At 42.8% G+C, this 19095-nt stretch overlaps 1 protein-coding gene across 1 annotated transcript in view; it reads left to right on the top strand.

The window, feature by feature from the left end:
• Positions 1–18506, top strand: part of LOC120021911 (ephrin-A5-like) — a 49375-nt gene extending 30869 nt beyond the window's left edge. The window contains exons 2-5 of the mRNA XM_038965748.1: positions 12259–12551; positions 17715–17780; positions 17912–17992; positions 18302–18506. Of these exons, the coding sequence (XP_038821676.1) occupies positions 12259–12551; positions 17715–17780; positions 17912–17992; positions 18302–18426 (565 nt within the window). The 3' untranslated portion in view covers positions 18427–18506. The remainder of the gene's footprint in view (positions 1–12258; positions 12552–17714; positions 17781–17911; positions 17993–18301) is intronic.
• Positions 18507–19095: the final 589 nt, after the last annotated feature.

The raw sequence follows: 19095 nt of genomic DNA, 5'->3' as shown, positions 1-19095 counted from the left end.
ATATCTGTTTGGGCTTCTTGCAGTCAATTTGCAGTCTACAAATAATGTTTTCCAGCCCCCTGACCATCCGTTCAAGAAGAAACCGGCCCGCGGCTGAATCCAGTTGATCACACACAATCCATTATAAATAACACACACAACACAGCCATCGTCCAACCCCTGACACATACAAACCATAACTCTTCAACACACAGTCACAGATCATGTTGAACCCCGTTATACACACATTAGACTTCCTCCTCCTACCTGCCCCCATTGGGTTGTCTCCCAGTAACACACCTCGGTCAGTAATCCCTCCTGTGAATAGAGTGGACCAGCAGAGTCTATTCTACCTGGCAGATCATCACTCACTGCTGTCTGAGAGAGAGGAGCTTTGTGAGGGAGGATTATGCTGGGTTAGGGTTACTAACAGGGTTAGGCTGGATTAGACATTAATGATGACCTCTTGACCTGTGGCTGTAGAGTTCGTTCTTCTTCTGGGGTATCAAATGTATAAAACTGCTATAGCTTTGAGCTAGAGCCAGAGATCTTCATGGTCAGGTCACATGATCAGGAAAAACTCATAGGCCTTCAAATGAGATATTGGGGTCTATTGATTGATCTTCCTCTTTTGAAACAATCATTATAGTTGACACAGTAGCCACCCTTTGACACACCCTATGCATCAGTATGACATGGATACAGCACAGATAGATGCCAGCAGTGCTGCTGAAAAGCCTCTATGTTTATGTACTTGGGTGTTGTTATAAGGATGAACACACTATCTACGACGTGTTGAGCACGTTAAGTGTGCACTGTGTGTTCCTGTGTGTGCAATGGGTGCCGTGTGTGTTCAGCCATGTGTTTTCAATGTGTACGTTGACTGACGTGGGTTCGCAGTGTTTTTATACCCTACCCACTCCCCCTTCCACACACACACACGCATGCGGACACACACACTCTATTTCATTGGTGGTCATGGATACTGTACGTTGGTCTTCGAGACCCTTGTTCTGAAGCTTTCTGCTACAGTTTTTAACGCATGTGACTGCCTACCTTGTGCCCCTGAAAGGAAGGACAGATGTGTATGCTAATAAAGTGACAGCTTTACACGGAAACGCGCAAACCTAAAGTAAGCCCCACCACCCTCTCTGACTCACAGAACAATCCAAGGGACACTCCACACAAGGCCCTTCTCTCCTGGATGAAACATGTCTCTTTTCAAACCACAAATCGATGCTAGAGTTTAAAGGCTTGTTTTATTTTCAGTCAAATTTGCTTCAACCAAAATTTGACTTTTTTGTCCAACTTTTTTGTCCAGTGGGTTCCATGATTTTACCTGTGTTAGTCTATATTCCATTATGTGAAGAACATATAGAGCATATAGAACATGAAGAACATAAAGAACATGAAGAACATGAAGAACATATAGACCATATAGAACATGAAGAACATATATAATATATAGAACATATATAATATATAGAACATACTGTATATAATACATAGAACATATAGAACATGAAGAACATATAGAACATATATAATACATAGAACATATAGAACATATATAATATATAGAACATGAAGAACATATAGAACATATATAATATATAGAACATGAAGAACATATAGAACATGAAGAACATATAGAACATGAAGAACATATATAATATATAGAACATATATAATATATAGAACATATATAACATGAAGAACATATAGAACATGAAGAACATATAGAGCGTATAGAACATGAATAACATATATAATATATAGAACATATATAATACATAGAGCATATAGAACATGAAGAGCATATAGAACATATATAATATATAGAACATGAAGAACATATAGAACATGAAGAACAGATATAATATATATAACATATATAACATGAAGAACATATAGAGCATATAGAACATGAAGAACATATAGAACATGAAGAACAAATAGAATATGCAGAACATATAGCACATGAAGAACATATATAATATATAGAACATGAAGAACATGAAGAACAAATAGAACATATAGAATATGCAGAACATATAGAACAAATAGAATATGCAGAACATATAGAACATGCAGAACAAATAGAATACGCAGAACATATAGAATATATAGAACATATAGAACAAATAGAATATGCAGAACATATAGAACATGCAGAACATATATAATATATAAAACATATATAACATGAAGAACATATAGAACATGCAGAACATATAGAACATGCAGAACATATAGAATATGCAGAACATATTGAACATGAAGAACAAATAGAACATATAGAATATGCAGAACATATAGAACATGCAGAACATGAATAACATGGAACATGCAGAACAAATAGAACTTATAGAACATGCAGAACAAATAGAACACGCAGAACATATAGAATATGCAGAACATGAAGAACATATAGAACATGAAGAACAAATAGAATAAGCAGAACATATAGAACATGCAGAACAAATAGATTATGCAGAACATATAGAACATGCAGAACATATAGAATTTAATAGAACATATAGAACATGAAGAACAAATAGAACATATAGAACATTCAGAACATATATAATATATAAAACATATAGAACATACAGAACATATAGAACATGAAGAACAAATAGAATATGCAGAACATATAGAATATGCAGAACATGAAGAACATATAGAATATGCAGAACATATAGAACATGCAGAGCTTATAGAATATGCAGAACATATAGAACATATATAATATGCAGAACATGAAGAACATATGGAACATGCAGAACAAATAGAACTTATAGAACATGCAGAACATATAGAACATGAGGAACATATGGAACATATGGAACATGAAGAACAAATAGAATATGCAGAACATATGGCACATGTGGAACATATAGAACATGAAGAACACATGGAACATGCAGAACAAATAGAACTTATAGAACATGCAGAACATATAAAACATGCAGAACATATAGAACATGCAGAACATATAGAACATGAGGAACATGCAGAACATATAGAACATGCAGAACATATAGAACATGAGGAACATATAAAACATGCAGAACATATAGAACATGCATAACATATAGAATATGCAGAACATATAGAACATATGGAACATGCAGAACAAATATAAATTTTAGAACATGAGGAACATATAGAACATGCAGAACATATAGAACATGCAGAACGTGTAGAACATGCAGAAAATATAGAACATGCAGAATATATAGAACATATAGAACATGCAGAACATATAGAACATGCAGAACATATAGAACATGAAGAACATATAGAACACGAGGAACATATAACATATATAACATATAGAACATGAAGAACATATAGAGCATATAGAACATATAGAGCGTATAGAACATGAAGAACATATATAATACATAGAACATATATAATATATAGAACATATATAATACATAGAATATATAGAACATGAAGAACATATAGAGCATATATAATATATAGAACATATAGAACATGAAGAACATATAGAACATGAAGAACATATAGAGCATATAGAACATGAAGAACATATATAATATATAGAACATATATAATATATAGAACATATAGAACATGAAGAACATATAGAGCATATAGAACATGAAGAACATATAGAACATGAAGAACATATATATTATATAGAACATATAGAACATGAAGAACAAATAGAATATGCAGAACATATAGAACACGAAGAACATATATAATATAGAGAACATTTAGAACATGAAGAACAAATAGAACATGTAGAATATGCAGAACATATAGAACATGAATAACATATAGAACATGAAGAAAAGATAGAACCTATAGAATAATGCAGAACATATAGAACATGAAGAACATATAGAGCATATAGAACATGAAGAACATATAGAACATGCGGAACATATAGAACATGAAGAACAAATAGAATATGCAGAACATATAGAACATGCGGAACATATAGAACATGAAGAACACATGGAACATATAGAACATGCAGAACATATAGAACATGAGGAACATATAGAACATGCAGAACATATAGAATATGCCGAACATATAGAATATGCAGAACATATAGAACATGAAGAACATATGGAACATGCAGAACAAATAAAGCTTATAGAACATGCAGAACATATAGAACATGAGGAACATATAGAACATGACAAACATATAGAACATGCAGAACATATAGAACATGCAGAACATATAGAACATGCAGAACAAATAGAACATGCAGAACATATAGAACATGAGGAGCATATAGAACATGAGGAACATATAGAACATGCAGAACATATAGAACATATAGAACATGAGGAACATATAGAACATGTAGAACATATAGAACATGCAGAACATATAGAACATGAGGAACATATAGAATATGCAGAACATATAGAACATGCAGAACATATAGAACTTGCAGAACATATAGAATATACAGAACATATAGAACATGAAGAACATATTGAACATACAGAACATGAGGAACATACAGTATATAATATGCAGAACATGCAAAACATATAGAACATGCAGAACAGAACATATAGAACATGCAGGACATATAGAACATGAAAAACATATAGAACATGCAGAACATATAGAATATGCAGAACATATAGAACATGCAGAACATATAGAACATATAGAACATGAGGAACATATAGAACATATATAGCATGAGGAACATATAGAACATGCAGAACATATAGAACATGGGGAACAAGTAGAACATGTAGGACATATAGAACATGAGGAACATATAGAATATGCAGAACATATAGAACATGAAGAACATATAGAACATGTAGAACATGAAGAACATATAGAACATGTAGAACATATAGAACATGCAGAACATATAGAACATGCAGAACATATAGAACATGAATAACATATAGAACATGCAGAACATTTAGAACATGCAGAACATATAGAATATGCAGAACATATAGAACATGCAGAACATATAGAAGGCACGAATGGTTATGTGTCGAGATGATGACGTACAGGCTTTATGCACTTACTGTTTCAGGATCACTATGGTTACTTGGCAGTTAGGGTTTTAAGATGGGGTAGAGGTTAGCCAATAGCCATGACAGTGAGCGCCTGCAGCAGAGTGTTCTGTTCTGTCGGGCTGTAAAGTGAGCTGACAGTAAGGGTTAAGATGGCTGCAGCCTCCCTGCTCCTCTCTCCACATGGGGTAGATGAGGGACTAGCATGCCTGTCATTCACAAGGGGGGTGTATTTATGTACACACTACTGTGCTCCAGGCCTGCTGGAACTGCACAGCTCTCTTTCCTCTCCTGTCTCTCTCTCGCTTGCCCCTCTCTTTCTCTCTCTTACTTTGTCTCCCTCTATTTCTTTCTCTCTCTTATCTCTCTCCCTCTCGCTCACTTGTTCTTCTCTCCTTTCTCCTTCCTCTATCTCTCTCTGCCTCACGCTTTATTGCTAACTCGCCTATCTCTCTCTCTCTCTCTCTCTCTCTCTCTCTCTCTCTCTCTCTCTCTCTCTCGTTTTCCCTCCCTCTCTCTCTGAGGCAAGGACACTTAGTGACTGTGCGGAAGTGAGAGGAGAGGAAAGGTGGCGTTTGCACAGCAGGGTAGTATCTCCACTCCAATAACAATCACATCAAGTGGTGTGGTAAATGAGGTGGCCCATGGTTCAGTGTCTGGGGCTAATCACTACAGTCGGTTCACTAAAACACAGTGATAATGATTCAGCACACAGCCCTCCTTCTGCACTGGCAGCAGCACATAGCCAAAAAGCCTGCCCCCCACACACACACACACAAATAAATGCACTCGCGCATGCACATTCACACAGCTTTTTGTGTGGATGGAATGGGTATAGATGGAACCATGCCCAGATGAAATGAAGGCTCTTTAACCTGAACATGTGCTCAGCTCTGCCGTCCATGACGATACTGAGATGAGATCCAATCTGCTGGGCCAGGCTTAATAACACACATACACTGATCCAACACTGAGTGGATGGATGGTCTGAGGGAGACAGAGCATCTGTCTTACTGTACGTCTCTATTCCTCTGGCGTCGTACCTCAGACAGAGAAGTGTCTGACTCAATGTTCTTTGGGATGGAAACTGGCCTGTCATGAGGTGATCTATCAAAAGAAGCTATCTTGCTCTGTTATTACCTACTCTATCACCAGAAAGACACTGTACATCCCTGGACAAATATATAAACAGCCAGTGACATGTGGCTGTTTATATATTTGTTTATTTTCTTTTAATGGTTAGTGTTAGGGCTGGGATTGGGAGAGCTGATCTGAAATCAGTTTTGAAGGACAGAGAGGGGAGGTTGAGTCAGTGTTGGCTTCAGCGAGGCCTGAGCAGGTGCTGTAGGGGCATGTGACCAGCTGGTAAAGGGAATGTCTGGGCTGGTCCATCCATGACATCGGGGGTGGGCTGCTTTTGTCTGCTGGATCTTGGCCTGTGATTCAGGACTGGCTTTTGTTCCTGCTGTCCTTTGGCCTTGATCTCAGAACAATATGAGCTGCATCGCTAAACTTTCTGTGTGTGAGCTTTTGGCTATGAAACTCTTTAATGGGACCACTGTGTGAATATTAGCTGTGGGTTGCCGTTTTATATAAATGTTACATTTGGATATAAAACTTGCCCTTTGAAAAGTCACAATGGCTGAGTTTGAGATGATGTTCTCCTGGAGTGGTATAGTATTGTCAATGTGGTCTACTAAGGTAGTTAGAGTGTATTTGATGAACCTGAAATGCTGCAGAAGTGGAACTGCCTCTTAAGGTGGTGTGTGTGGATGTGGAGGGATGTGTGGAGCTCTGGTTGTGGACTGATGGAGGAGGCTTTGACAGACAGGGGTCGGGGTGGGGCGAGGTCGGGGTGGGGCGGGGCGGGGGTGAAGAAAGGTGGGTTATGGGGCCTAGAGGGGTGCGATTGAGGGGGGCAGGTGTTGTGACTTGGAGCTGGCATGCCTGGCACTCTGAGGGGCGCTCTATGTTTAGCCCTTACATGATTTTACATGTGCTGTTTTTTCTGGGCCTGCTGCTGTTTGTTGACAGAACAGAATGGTTCCCCCTCAGTGGCGGCCGGACCACCCCCTCTTACACTCTAACAGGCATCTACCGACCCCTCTCTGGCTCTAAGTTACCCATGTTACATCTGACCTGAGCACATCCCTCTTTCCTTCTCTCTCCCATTCTCACTTTGCTCCTTCTTCCCACTTTTCTCATCTCTCCTTTTCGCCCTCTTTTTCGCCTTGCTTCTCTCTTTTCTGTTCTCCTCGTCTTTCGCCTTTCTGACTTTTCCCAACCTTGAACACAACAAATATCCAACAGCGTCATTTTGTTTTTTACCATCTTCCCACAGAACACTATTACTCAACTTAATCAATGTTACCCCACTGTGATATGGGTAAGACCTCACTAGTGGATGGCTGGTGGTGTGTGTGAACGCTGTGGAGCCTTGTCATGGGTGGGTGATTGAGTCCAGACGTTGTGTTTTTCTTCTCTCACCGCTATACAGGGTTGGTTTGGCCCAGGGCAGGGCGGGTTGGAGTTCCCTGGGGTGCAGTAAAGTGATAGGGCGGCGCGGGGGGTTCAAATCGCCCCCGGAGTGACGGGTCAAATGTCAAAACTCCAGCTCGGTGAGGGGGATCAGGGTCATGTTAGTCAAACACGGACTGAGGTAGACCCTTCCTGTATAACTCACAGATGCTTATACCATTACTTTGTGTCTGTGTATGTATGTATTCATTTGTGTGTGTGTGTTTGTGTGAGTTTGTGTTTAATGAGAGGGCTGGGCCACTCTGTTTGCTCTAAGCCTCATGAATCCACCATTTTAAACTTCCCCTTCCGTCCCTTAGCAGCCCCGCCACCTACACAGCAGCTCCTAAGATGGACGACCCTGGAGTCATCCCCGTCACCTGGCTCAGACATTGGCCAAATACTGAGGCCCTAGATGAATAATGGTCTGTCAGTGACCTCTCACCCCTGGCCAGGCTCTTATGTGTCAGATTGATATCCTCCTGAGTGGAATGTCTGATAGTGATAGGGAGCATCTAGCCATCTAGACAGGCAATCTATTTGGAATCCAAGCTCATGCTCCATCATTGATGTTTCTGTTTTCTGTAGATCTAGGCGTCTGTTTCTATGATCTAGGGCTATATGTTACACCTGTTCTGTCCAAGGTGCTGAGTGTGCCATATTTAGTAGGGTTATTTTAACAAGGCTTGGGGCTTCTCCAGTTATGTGGCTTCTGAGCTAGATGGAGAACACCCTGAGATCTGTGTGTGTGTGTGTGTGTGTGTGTGTGTGTGTGTCCTTGAATTTGAGCACCCTATGCGTGTAAAAGAGGTAGAGCACAGCTCTGTCATAAGTCAGTGTGATGGCAACCAGTGTGAGGGTCTGCCGTGAGACCAGGGGTTTATGGTATGAGCTGTCAGCCCCTGGGGTTAAGCACTGAGTGAGTGATGGAGCCCTGCTGTGTCTTTGTGTGAGTGTGTGTGTGTGTGTGTGTGTGTGTGTGTGTGTGTGTGTGTGTGTGTGTGTGTGTGTGTGTGTGTGTGTGTGTGTGTGTGTGTGTGTGTGTGTGTGTGTGTGTGTGTGTGTGTGTGTGTGTTCAGTGACACTCACTCCATGCTGCCTATTTCACCCTTTGACCACCAGAATAGCATCATCATTCATTAACCTGTCCTGTACTGTGATTTAACTTCTTATGTTATTCAGGGTAAACCGCTTAGAATTACTGTAAACTTCTCTTTCTGTCTTTGTTTCTCTCCTTAGCACTCTGGTTCTCACTCTCCTACTCTATATTCTGTCTATATTCTCTCTCTGTTGCTCTCATTGTACTATTCCTGCCATGTAGGGCCTACCTCCCACGAACAGCAATGGGTTTACAATCTAAAACTCAGTTACTCTCGCCCTTGTCTGACAAGCTCAGACAAAACCTTTTGTTCCCAGGGAAATTTACCACAAAGAAAAGAGAGAAGTGTATTTAAAAAAAAATAGTTTCTCTTTTCTCATCCATTTTTGCTTTCAACACCCAGTCTGACTCTGAACCCTGGCCGACAGCTCTCTCTCTCTCTCTCTCTCTCTCTCTCTCTCTCTCTCTCTCTCTCTCTCTCTCTCTCTCTCTCTCACGCTCTCTCTCTCTCGCTCTCTCTCTCTCTCTCTATCTCTCTCTCTCTCTTTCTCTCTCTCTCTCTCTCTCTCTCTCTCTCTCTCTCGCTCTCTCTCTCGCTCTCTCTCTCTCTCTGTGTGTTTGTCTGCACAGATGTGTGTGATCACTGATCAGTGGAGGTAATGATGTCTGAACCATGGCTGATGGTGCTGGTGGTGTTGCTGGCACAGGTTCCCAGTGCTATGAATGATGGGCCGGGTGGATGGGGGTCAGGTCCTCCTACCCTGAGGGAGAGGGGGAACACCAGGCAGAGGGAAAGATAGACTCCATATGGTGACATCAGAGCCCAGGGTCAAATGACCAGATGTATTAGCCTCTACCCTGTGGGGCCACAGTAGTGAAATGACCTACCTAAAGAGCTCCCCCTAGAGGTCAAGGATATGAACTACATACCGTGTGGGGTGTGTGCTTGTGCGAGTGTGTAGAACCCACAACAAATGTCAGGAGAATAGATATCAAGGAAATATTTTAAAACCCAAGCACAGAGACTGTGGTCTGTAATACACATTGCTTTAAGCTATGATTGTTGACTCATATGTTTTCAATGGAAAACAATGTAATTATGTGAGAGACAGTGCAGTTGAACCTTGAAATGTTTGCTCCCATGACCATTTAGTTTGTATTTAGACAGTTGTTATAGTCCCATTATGTGGTTCGGGACAGGTCAGCAGTTTCATGTGGTCTGGGCAGGGAAAGTGTCTCCTCTTTTCTCCCATTGTTATAAAACCATTGGAATCTGACCTTGCTCTGACCCCACTGTAATCATGTGTTATAGAAAACACCAGGAAGGCTTTCTCTCTCTCTCCCTCCTCCTCTCCTCCTCTGAACCAGGGTGCAAACCATTCATTACCCGTGCTTGGTCACCTGAGCGAAAGAGAGCGGGAGAAAGAGAAGCAAAGATAGGATTAGAGGAGTAAAACGAAGGATTATCGTTATGAGTGTGCTTTGTTAAGAGTACTTGCCCCTGAATCAGACATGAGCCTGTCTAAGTGGCTTTGAGCCAATCAAGCGTAATTAATCCCACCACGATAGTGCTAGGATTTGGGTGTCTTTATTATTTTTTAACTCTATTGGCTCATCGCGTCACATGAACAACTGAATTAACAAATGAAGGTGTCGATTTCTTAATCATGTTGTCATCAGTTTTAAAGCCTGAGTTATTTACTTCCTTGTCTGCTACATTTATGTTCGTTGTAAGAGACTTTGTACACATCCTCATTCATCATTGTTTTTGTGCAAACTCCCAAAAGAACTCTGAGAAAACGCTGATGTCCCAGTTGAGCTCTGTCTGTGCGTTGTGAAGCATTACTCTAGCCTGAAGACATTCACAAAAAGATTGAAAACTCACACTCGAGGTGCTAATGAGTTTCAGACTGAGACATATGTCTCGGCATTATGGTTCAAGATTATGGCTCAGTGTGGATCGATATTGGGTACTATCACTCACAAGGAAGGCTCTCTCAGTGTATCTGTGGTGGGCATACTCTCTAGGAGGGCCAGAGTAATCCTCTCTGCTGTCCCTGTTAGCTCGTCTGACGTAAATCTTCCGCTCGTCATGTTCAGAAAAGTGACCACTCCTCACCTCTCGGTCAGACGAAAATCTAGCGGAACTCTCTTCTCTAATTCGTGTTAATCTTTATGGCAGGTCCCAGGCCAGATTTGAGTGACAGTTAGGTGAGAGCATCTACATGTACACACAGGTTGACTTGAAAGGTAGCATTAAAAGCTTAAGGAGATGGACAGACCATGCTGGCTATCCCACAGTGCCTCTGGCTGAGGAAGTGATACTTACTGGTGGCTTTCTGTGGTTTGGTTGCCCTCTGTCAGTTATGGTATCAGTGAACGCCTCTGAAATTGAGGCTGATGGAAGCCCTGCTGTGTCTGCCTGTAGCCACAGCACTCAGCTGGAGCATGAGAAACGTGGGCCTTTGAGAGAGAAAACAAGGCTTTGGTTTCATGTTTGACCAGGCTATAACTAGAGAGAAAATGATGAGAATCACACACATTGACACACTCTCACACATAATATAGGACACACATGGAATGCACACACACACACGCATGCACACACACACACACACACACACACACACACACACACACACACACACACACACACACACACACACACACACACACACACACACACACACACACACACACACACACACACACACACTCCTCTGTGGCCCACCCAACCCAGTAGTACAGTCACTAATCCTGCAGCACATTTGCAATCCGTATAATGACAACCTGATACCCCCAGCAGGTCCCAGCCAACACACACCACCCTTCATACGCCTCTTAAAGCCTGGAAATGTACGTGTCAGTGAGAACAGCTGCACTGCCGTCCAACGCAGGCTCCTCTCTCACCTGACCCTGAATCAGTTCTGAGTGGTCCTTTCCCCCCTGGAAAGGTTGTTAGGTGGGTGTAACATCTGCTCCTTGGCCTGTGAGTCGCAGTCCTTACTTGAGAAACCTCCCACAGAGCCAGAGTGAGTTCACCCGTATGGGATCATCAGTGCTCAGCATGCACAGACGCGGTCTTCAGCCTGTTCCCCCTGGCCCCAGTGTGTCAATGAACAGAGGTGGAGTATTGAAGACATCCGCAGTATGTCAGTGATACCGAGCTCGGGCCATTAGCGACTCTTGAGACGTGCCGGCCATCCTAACCCAATCTGTCTCCACTAAAAGCATCAGAAATGCAACCGTATATGGCGCCTATGGGAATGTGTGTTTCCCATCACTCCCCAGGAATGAATACCTGGCATACCTGGCAGTCTGAAGTGTCTCTGTCTTTCACAACACATCTGGTTGCATTTTCTCTTGTTTAGGGCTTTAGTTCACAAACTTTTAGTGTATCTTATGTTATTCCCCTTTTCGAAGTCATCACCAACCTGACATGACACAGTAGGTGAGAGCTACATAATGAAGCTCGTGCGTATACTTTACCTATCCAACAGTGTTAGATCAGTGATGACATCAAGACCGGTAGAGTCATGGAAATGAGTGATAGTATCAATACTATTAGACCTTGTAGTCTTGAAGACTCCTACTCCATAACCCTTCTGCTTTCCTTCCCAGGTTCTACCGGGGTGACTACCACATCGACGTGTGTATAAACGACTACCTGGACGTCTTCTGTCCCCACTACCTGGACTCTGTCCCAGAGGAGCGGACAGAGCACTACGTCCTCTACATGGTCAACTACGATGGCTACAGCTCCTGTGACCACACGGCCAAGGGCTTCAAACGCTGGGAGTGTAACAGGCCCCACTCCCCAAACGGACCCCTGAAGTTCTCCGAGAAGTTCCAGCTCTTCACCCCCTTCTCTCTGGGCTTCGAGTTCCGCCCCGGCAGAGAGTACTACTACATCTGTGAGTAATGGTCATCTTTATGGTAATTTAGCACATGCTTATAGTCAAATAAGCTTAAAGTTAACAAAAGCATTCAGTATAAAGTGCGGGAATCAAACCCACAACTCTGCTGGTGCAAGCACCATGCCCCAACAAATTGAGTTATCAGGGCCATGTATGCCTGAATACCATTCATTTACATATCATACAAAAACATGGTTGATACCACAGTACAGGAATACAGGAATGCTTTGCTTAAAGGCAGAGAGAGAGCTACCACAGTTTTCCTGCATGGCATGGACATTTATGATATCAGTGAAGAGTTATTATGTTGTGGGCTCAGGCTACTATGGAAAAACACAACATACTTAGACGATTCAAGGGTGTGATGTGAGGCCAAACATTTGAGTCCAAGCATGGAACTGACTGCGGGGGAAAAAACAATAGCAAAGTAGAACTTTGTTTTGCAAGTCCTGGCAAAGAGGTTCAAAACCCAACATTTGCCTGAGGGAAAACATCTCCATTCTCATGGTCTCCATATGAAGAGACTTTGTTACAAACTCGCCAGGCTCAACTTTCTACTGCTCATGAGAAGGCCTCTGGAACACAAGCATCTGAAGCCATGTTTTTACAAGTCGAGTCGGAGCCCTACAAGGCAGAGATCTGAGACTAAATAAGAGATAGCACCGGGCGGCCTGCTAGGCTACAGTATATCTGATTCCTCTTACAGAGATGGCTTCACTTAGGCCTACTCCTCAGTAGCCTCAGCCTCGGCCTCAGCTGCATGCCTCAGACCCTCGTCATGTGATTTAGGAGAAAGCTGCCTGACGAATCGGCAGTCCTTAAAGGCAAATGATATGCTGACCTGCCCAATCTCCTAGGATGTTATTCTACTGGATTGGATAGATTGAATAAAGGATGGTGTGGGGCAGGTATTGGACTTTACGTTAGGATGTCTCTCAGGCTCTGTTTAATGTGCTAATAGGAGAGCCAAGATGGAGTCAAAATAGCCATCAAGTATATATTGCCATACTGGCTTTTACAGTGAAACTGGGGGAGAGAGAAAGAGAAAGAGAGACTGGCCACATGGCCTGAAGGCATTTCCTTCCTTGACTCAGAATTATTATTCAACAGTTAGAGATTCACTCAGAAAATAGTTTTTTACCAAGAACACGTCACCTGCGAGGAGGATGAAATAACAAAAAGGCGTGTACGTAATCACACCCCGGGGAACATACCGAGCTGTACACTAATCTGCTCCAACATCATGTCTATGTAGTTCCAGAAAAGCAGGATATCTCACAATAAACCATGTGATATCAGTTTCAGTATCACATTGCATGTGTCTGATCTGTCAAGTATGACTAAAGAGTTACATTGTCAGATGATACTAGCACATGTTGTAACACTACTGGACAATAGAGCTGAGAACTTAGAGCAAGTAAGTCAAGTGTTTGGGGGTTGACATGTGCCGGTGACAACGACTCAGCGCAGAGGACAGACAGACAACCCTTTGTCCCCCCCGTGGATAGTTAACCCCCCAGGCGACGAGAGGAAAAGAACGGGTGCGGTGGGACATGGGGTGGGTTAAATCAAATGGCTGACACCTGCGGTTGGCCCTGGGTCTGTCCGTCCGTCTGGCAGACAGACGTCTGCAGGAAGCTATCAGGGGGATCAGAAGGGGCGTCCCGGGGGGGTCAAAGTTCCGCATGTCCTGATGGCTGGATGTGAACCCGGGCTTCTCCCAGGCTACAGCTGCATGTTTTTCTAAAATAGCCAATGGGGAAGTGTGATCCAAATCTCAGGGGATAGAAATCCAATTATCTGGGGAGACAGTGGGGAGTCTGTCTCTCTCTGTGTGACTGGGGCTGACTGTATGCTGTAAAGCTTCAAAAGCCCAGGTCCTACTACGTACACAGTCTGAAGATCTACATAGATAATGAGATAAACCCTGTTCAACAGTGTGTTTGTTCCACTGTCTAGGGTTTTGCTTTGTTCCGACAGATACAAACTGATCACAAGGGAATCATCTGATCCCATCGTATTTATATCAGATCTCCAATTCATCTCCGGTCTATACCCCAGACTTAAGTTACACGGCATCTGAGCCCCTAGCTTGTGTCTGGTCATGTGTGTGTGTGTCTGGTGGTGTGTGTGTCTGTGTGTGTGTGTCTGGTGGTGTGTGTGTGTGTGTTCGGGAGTGTCTGCATGTGTATAGTGTTAGTGGACGTGTGAGACGTTTATGGGATGGTGTGTGTTCACGAGAGGATGCTAATCTCCTCCACTGGGCCGCATGGCATGACTAACCTGGGATCTAGTGTCGCAGCGCGTGAGACGGGGTCGTAGAAAAGCAGCTCATGGCTGTGTGGTGTATTGTGGAGTCCAGGCTCTGTCTCTGTCTGTCTGATTGACTGACTGGGAATAGAAAGGGAGCTAGTACAGTCTGGCCTGAGTGCCTGCCACTGTAGGGGTGTGAGGTAAGTTACACGATACTCGCTGACACAGACAGAAGAGCCATGATTGACGCCACACTGCCAATATAACTCTCCACATCAAGTTCTAAAGACAATTTTTATCATATTTCATAGCCACGCTAAGTGCTTTAAAATTGGAACCTCAGTCTTCAGTCATGGAAATACTGACATGGCTCGTTTTTATCGGGAATTGACTGCCAGTATCATTCACGGGGAAGAAGAGTGTATCAAGATAGATGATAGGCTATAGGACACTATAGACAAACTGTATTGCTCTCTCTCTATCTCAAACACACACACACACATGCACATACGCACACACCCACACACACACACAGCATGATGGTGCCCTGAGGGGTGGGGGTTTATGTCTAGATTAAGAGCAGCTTGAGACCCCAGGCAGGCCAGGAAATGACGGGGTCAGAACATAGGGGCCCACAGAGTTGGGGGTTGCTGGGTGGGTTGGGAGAATAAGAGAGGCATTCTATAGAGGGGATGAATACAGTCACGGTCAGGGTCTGTCAAACTAGCAACAAGAACAAGATCTCAGTCACAACCTACTTTCAGAATAGAAGTGAGATAGAGACTTCAGAACCACTGCTTCTCAAGACATCACAATGTGAAACACCCGCAGTCTAGTTTGTCACTTTGGTGACTACGTCCTAGGTGACATTGTCTAGTTGTTGACAGGTCAGAAGGTGAAGCGGTCTGAGTTGAAGTGACCTGCCACCATAGGGATTTAGTGAAGCAGCTGTCATATTCCAGTTATCCAGAGTAGACGTCTGTGTTGCAGGGTTGTGCTACTTTACTGCTAATAGAACCCAGTGGCAGGTGTTGACAGCCTCTGCAGCCAATCAAATCAGTCATAGTAGATGGTGATGTTACTCTGAGCCAATCGAATTCTGTGTTGCAGATGTGGACAACATTTGGAGCCAATAGAAGTTTGAGTAGCAGGTGCAGACAGTTCTTTCAGCCAATGGATGTTTGAGTAGCAGATGCGGATGTTTCTTGAAAGCCAATCAAAATTGAAGTGGGCGGGTTTTTGTGTTGTTTAAAGCTAATGGAAGTCTAAGTCGCAGATGTTGCCTTCACTCAGTAGCCAATTGAAATGTGTTTCAGGTGTTGATCGACATTGCTAATTCGTACATGTGGCCTACAGTATGCTACATTCATCACAAGTTGCATCCTTTGAGAACCTAGAATAATAGTGAAGACATCAAAACTATGAAATAACACAAAGGAATCATGTAGTAACCAAAAAAGTGTTAAACAAATCAAAAGATATTTTATATTTGAGATTCTTCAAATAGCCACCCTTTGCATTGATGACAGCTTTGCACGCTCTTGGCATTCTCTCAACCAGTTTCACCTATAATGCTTTTCCAACAATCTTGAAGGAGTTCCCACATCTGCTGAGCACTTGTTGACTGTTTTTCCTTCACTCTGCCTGCAAACTCATCCGTAACCATCTCAATTGGGTTGAGGTCGGGGGATTGTGGAGGCCAGGTCATCTGATGCAGCACTCCATCACTCTCCTTCTTGGTCAAATAGCCCTTACACAGCCTGGAGGTATGTTGAGTCATTGTCCTGTTGAAAAACAAATGATAGTCCCACTAAGCGCGAACTAGATGGGATGGAGTATTGCTGCAGAATGCTGTGGTAGCCATGCTGTTTAAGTGTGCCTTGAATTCTAAATAAATTATAGACAGTGTCACCAGCAAAGCACTCCCACACCATAACACCTCCCCATGCCTTATGGTGGGAACCACACATGCAGAGATCATCCGTTCACCCACACCGCGTCTCACAAAGATGTCCATTGCTCGTGTTTCTTGGCCCAAACAAGTTTCTTCTTATTATTGGTCCTTTAGTGGTGGTTTCTTTGCAGCAATTCCACCATGAAGGCCTGATTCACACAGTCTCCTCTGAACAGTGGATGTTGAGATGTGTCTGTTACTTGAACTCTATGAAGCATTTATTTGGGCCAGCAATTTCCGAGGCTGGTAATTCTAATGAACTTATCGTCTGCAGCAGAGGTAACTCTGGGTCTTCCTTTCCTGTGGCGGTCCTCATGAGAGCCAGTTTCATCATAGCGCTTGATGTTTTTTGAGACTGCACTTGAAGAAACTTGTTCCATATTGACTGACCTTCATGTTTTAAAGTAATGATGGACTGTCGTTTCTCTTTGCTTATTTGAGCTGTTCTTGCCATAATATGGACTTGGTCTTTTACCAAATAGGGCTGTCTTCTGTATACCCCCCTACCTTGTCACAACACAACTGAATGGCTCAAACGTAATAAGAAGGAAATAAATTCCATTTGAACTTTTAACAAGGCCCACCTGTTAATTCAAATGCATTCCAGGTGACTACATCATGAAGCTGGTTGAGAGAATGCCAAGAGTGTGCAAAGCTGTCATCAAGGCAATGGGTGGCTATTTGAAGAATCTCAAATATAAAATATATTTTGATTTGTTTAACACTTTCTTGGTTACTACATGATTCCATATGTGTTATTTCATCGTTTTGATGTTTTCAATATTATTCTACAATGTAGAAAATAGTCAAAATAAAGAAAAATCCTTGAATGAGTAGGTGTTCTAAAACTTTTGACCAGTGGTGTATGTCTGTACAGAATAGCTCTCAGTTCTTTGCTGTAAGCGTTGAAGTACGTAAGCATTGTTCTTAACATATCTGAAATGTTTTCACAGCTTCCACCATTGCTGACAATGGAAGGAGAAGTTGCCTACGACTGAAGGTGTTCGTCAGACCAGCAAGTAAATGTATTTCTGAAAGAACATGCCATTCTCTATTCAATCTGTGGACAACTTTTATCGCATTATGTGAAAGTCTGATATCAATCTTGGGCTCGCTATGAATGTTTACGTCCCAACTCCTTTTGTTGCAGACAATTGTGTGAAAACTGTCAGTGTTCACGATCGGGTCTTTGACGTCAATGAGAGAGTGGACAATTCCCTAGAACCAAGAGGTTTGTTTGACTCTATAAAGTGTGTGTGTGTGAGTGTGTGTCTTTGGGTGTGTGCCTGCCTGCCTGCGCATGTGTGTACCCAGGAATGACAAATTGTATTTCCTGATACAGAATCCCGAAGAGGATCTTATTTTCCCATTCTTCCAATGGAATTTACAAGTCAGTCACATAGACAATTTATGATGACAAAGCCACTACTTAATTTCACACATTCATGTTTCAGTCTTGCATGTGAATGATGTCTCTTCTCCAATTATTCTTATCTCCTTCTCTTTCCTCTCTCCTCCATCTTTTCCTCCCTTCATCTAGATGACACCAGCCACGAGTCAGCTGAGCCATCCCGAGGTGATGTCAACTCCGTGGGCCGGGTTCAGACCGCCGGCTTGCTGGTGACCTCCTCCCTGTTTCTCCTGGCGGCCATCTTGTCTTCATAGCGCCCAGCCTGAGGGTTTTAGACAGAGCGGAGTGGACCGCCCTGACTGGACCACAGGCCCCCCAAGGAGCACTTTTTAACAGACAGTCTCTCTCAGTGCAAGGGAGAGGAGAGACTTATAAGTGGAAGTCCTTTTTATAAACTTTGCTTTGGGGAGTTAAGATGCCAAAAGCCTTTTTGACTCTCATTTTGTCATTTTACTTTCCTGTGAATTTTGATATTTGAAGGCCATGGTATGCCGTTGAATTTGCCATCCCCACACCCTCTCACACACTAACACACACACATGCTCTCTCTCTCTCTCTCTCTCTCTCTCTCTCTCTCTCTCTCTCTCTCTCTCTCTCTCTCTCTCTCTCTCTCTCTCTCTCTCTCTCTCTCTCTCTCTCTCTCTCTCTCTCTCTCTCTCTCTCTCTCTCTCTCTCTCTCTCTCTCTCTCTCTCTCTCTCTCTCTCTCTCTCTCTCTCTCTCTCTCTCTCTCTCTCTCTCTCGCCCTCCTCTGTAGCCCTCCTCTGTAGCCACACCAAACATTTTGCAAGATTAAACTACGGAACAAAAACATTTTCCAAACCCCCAAATTACTTTGATTGAGAATATGATGAAGTCTTACAGCAAATGACAATTGATCGTTTGAAGAAGGCTTGTGACTGATCAGATCAGCCAATGGCAATGA

The sequence above is a fragment of the Salvelinus namaycush genome, chromosome 26, assembly GCF_016432855.1.
Source record: "Salvelinus namaycush isolate Seneca chromosome 26, SaNama_1.0, whole genome shotgun sequence".
NCBI lineage: Eukaryota > Metazoa > Chordata > Actinopteri > Salmoniformes > Salmonidae > Salvelinus > Salvelinus namaycush.
The sequence above is the reverse complement of the archived record's forward strand: the minus strand, read 5'-3'. Positions and strand labels throughout refer to the sequence as shown.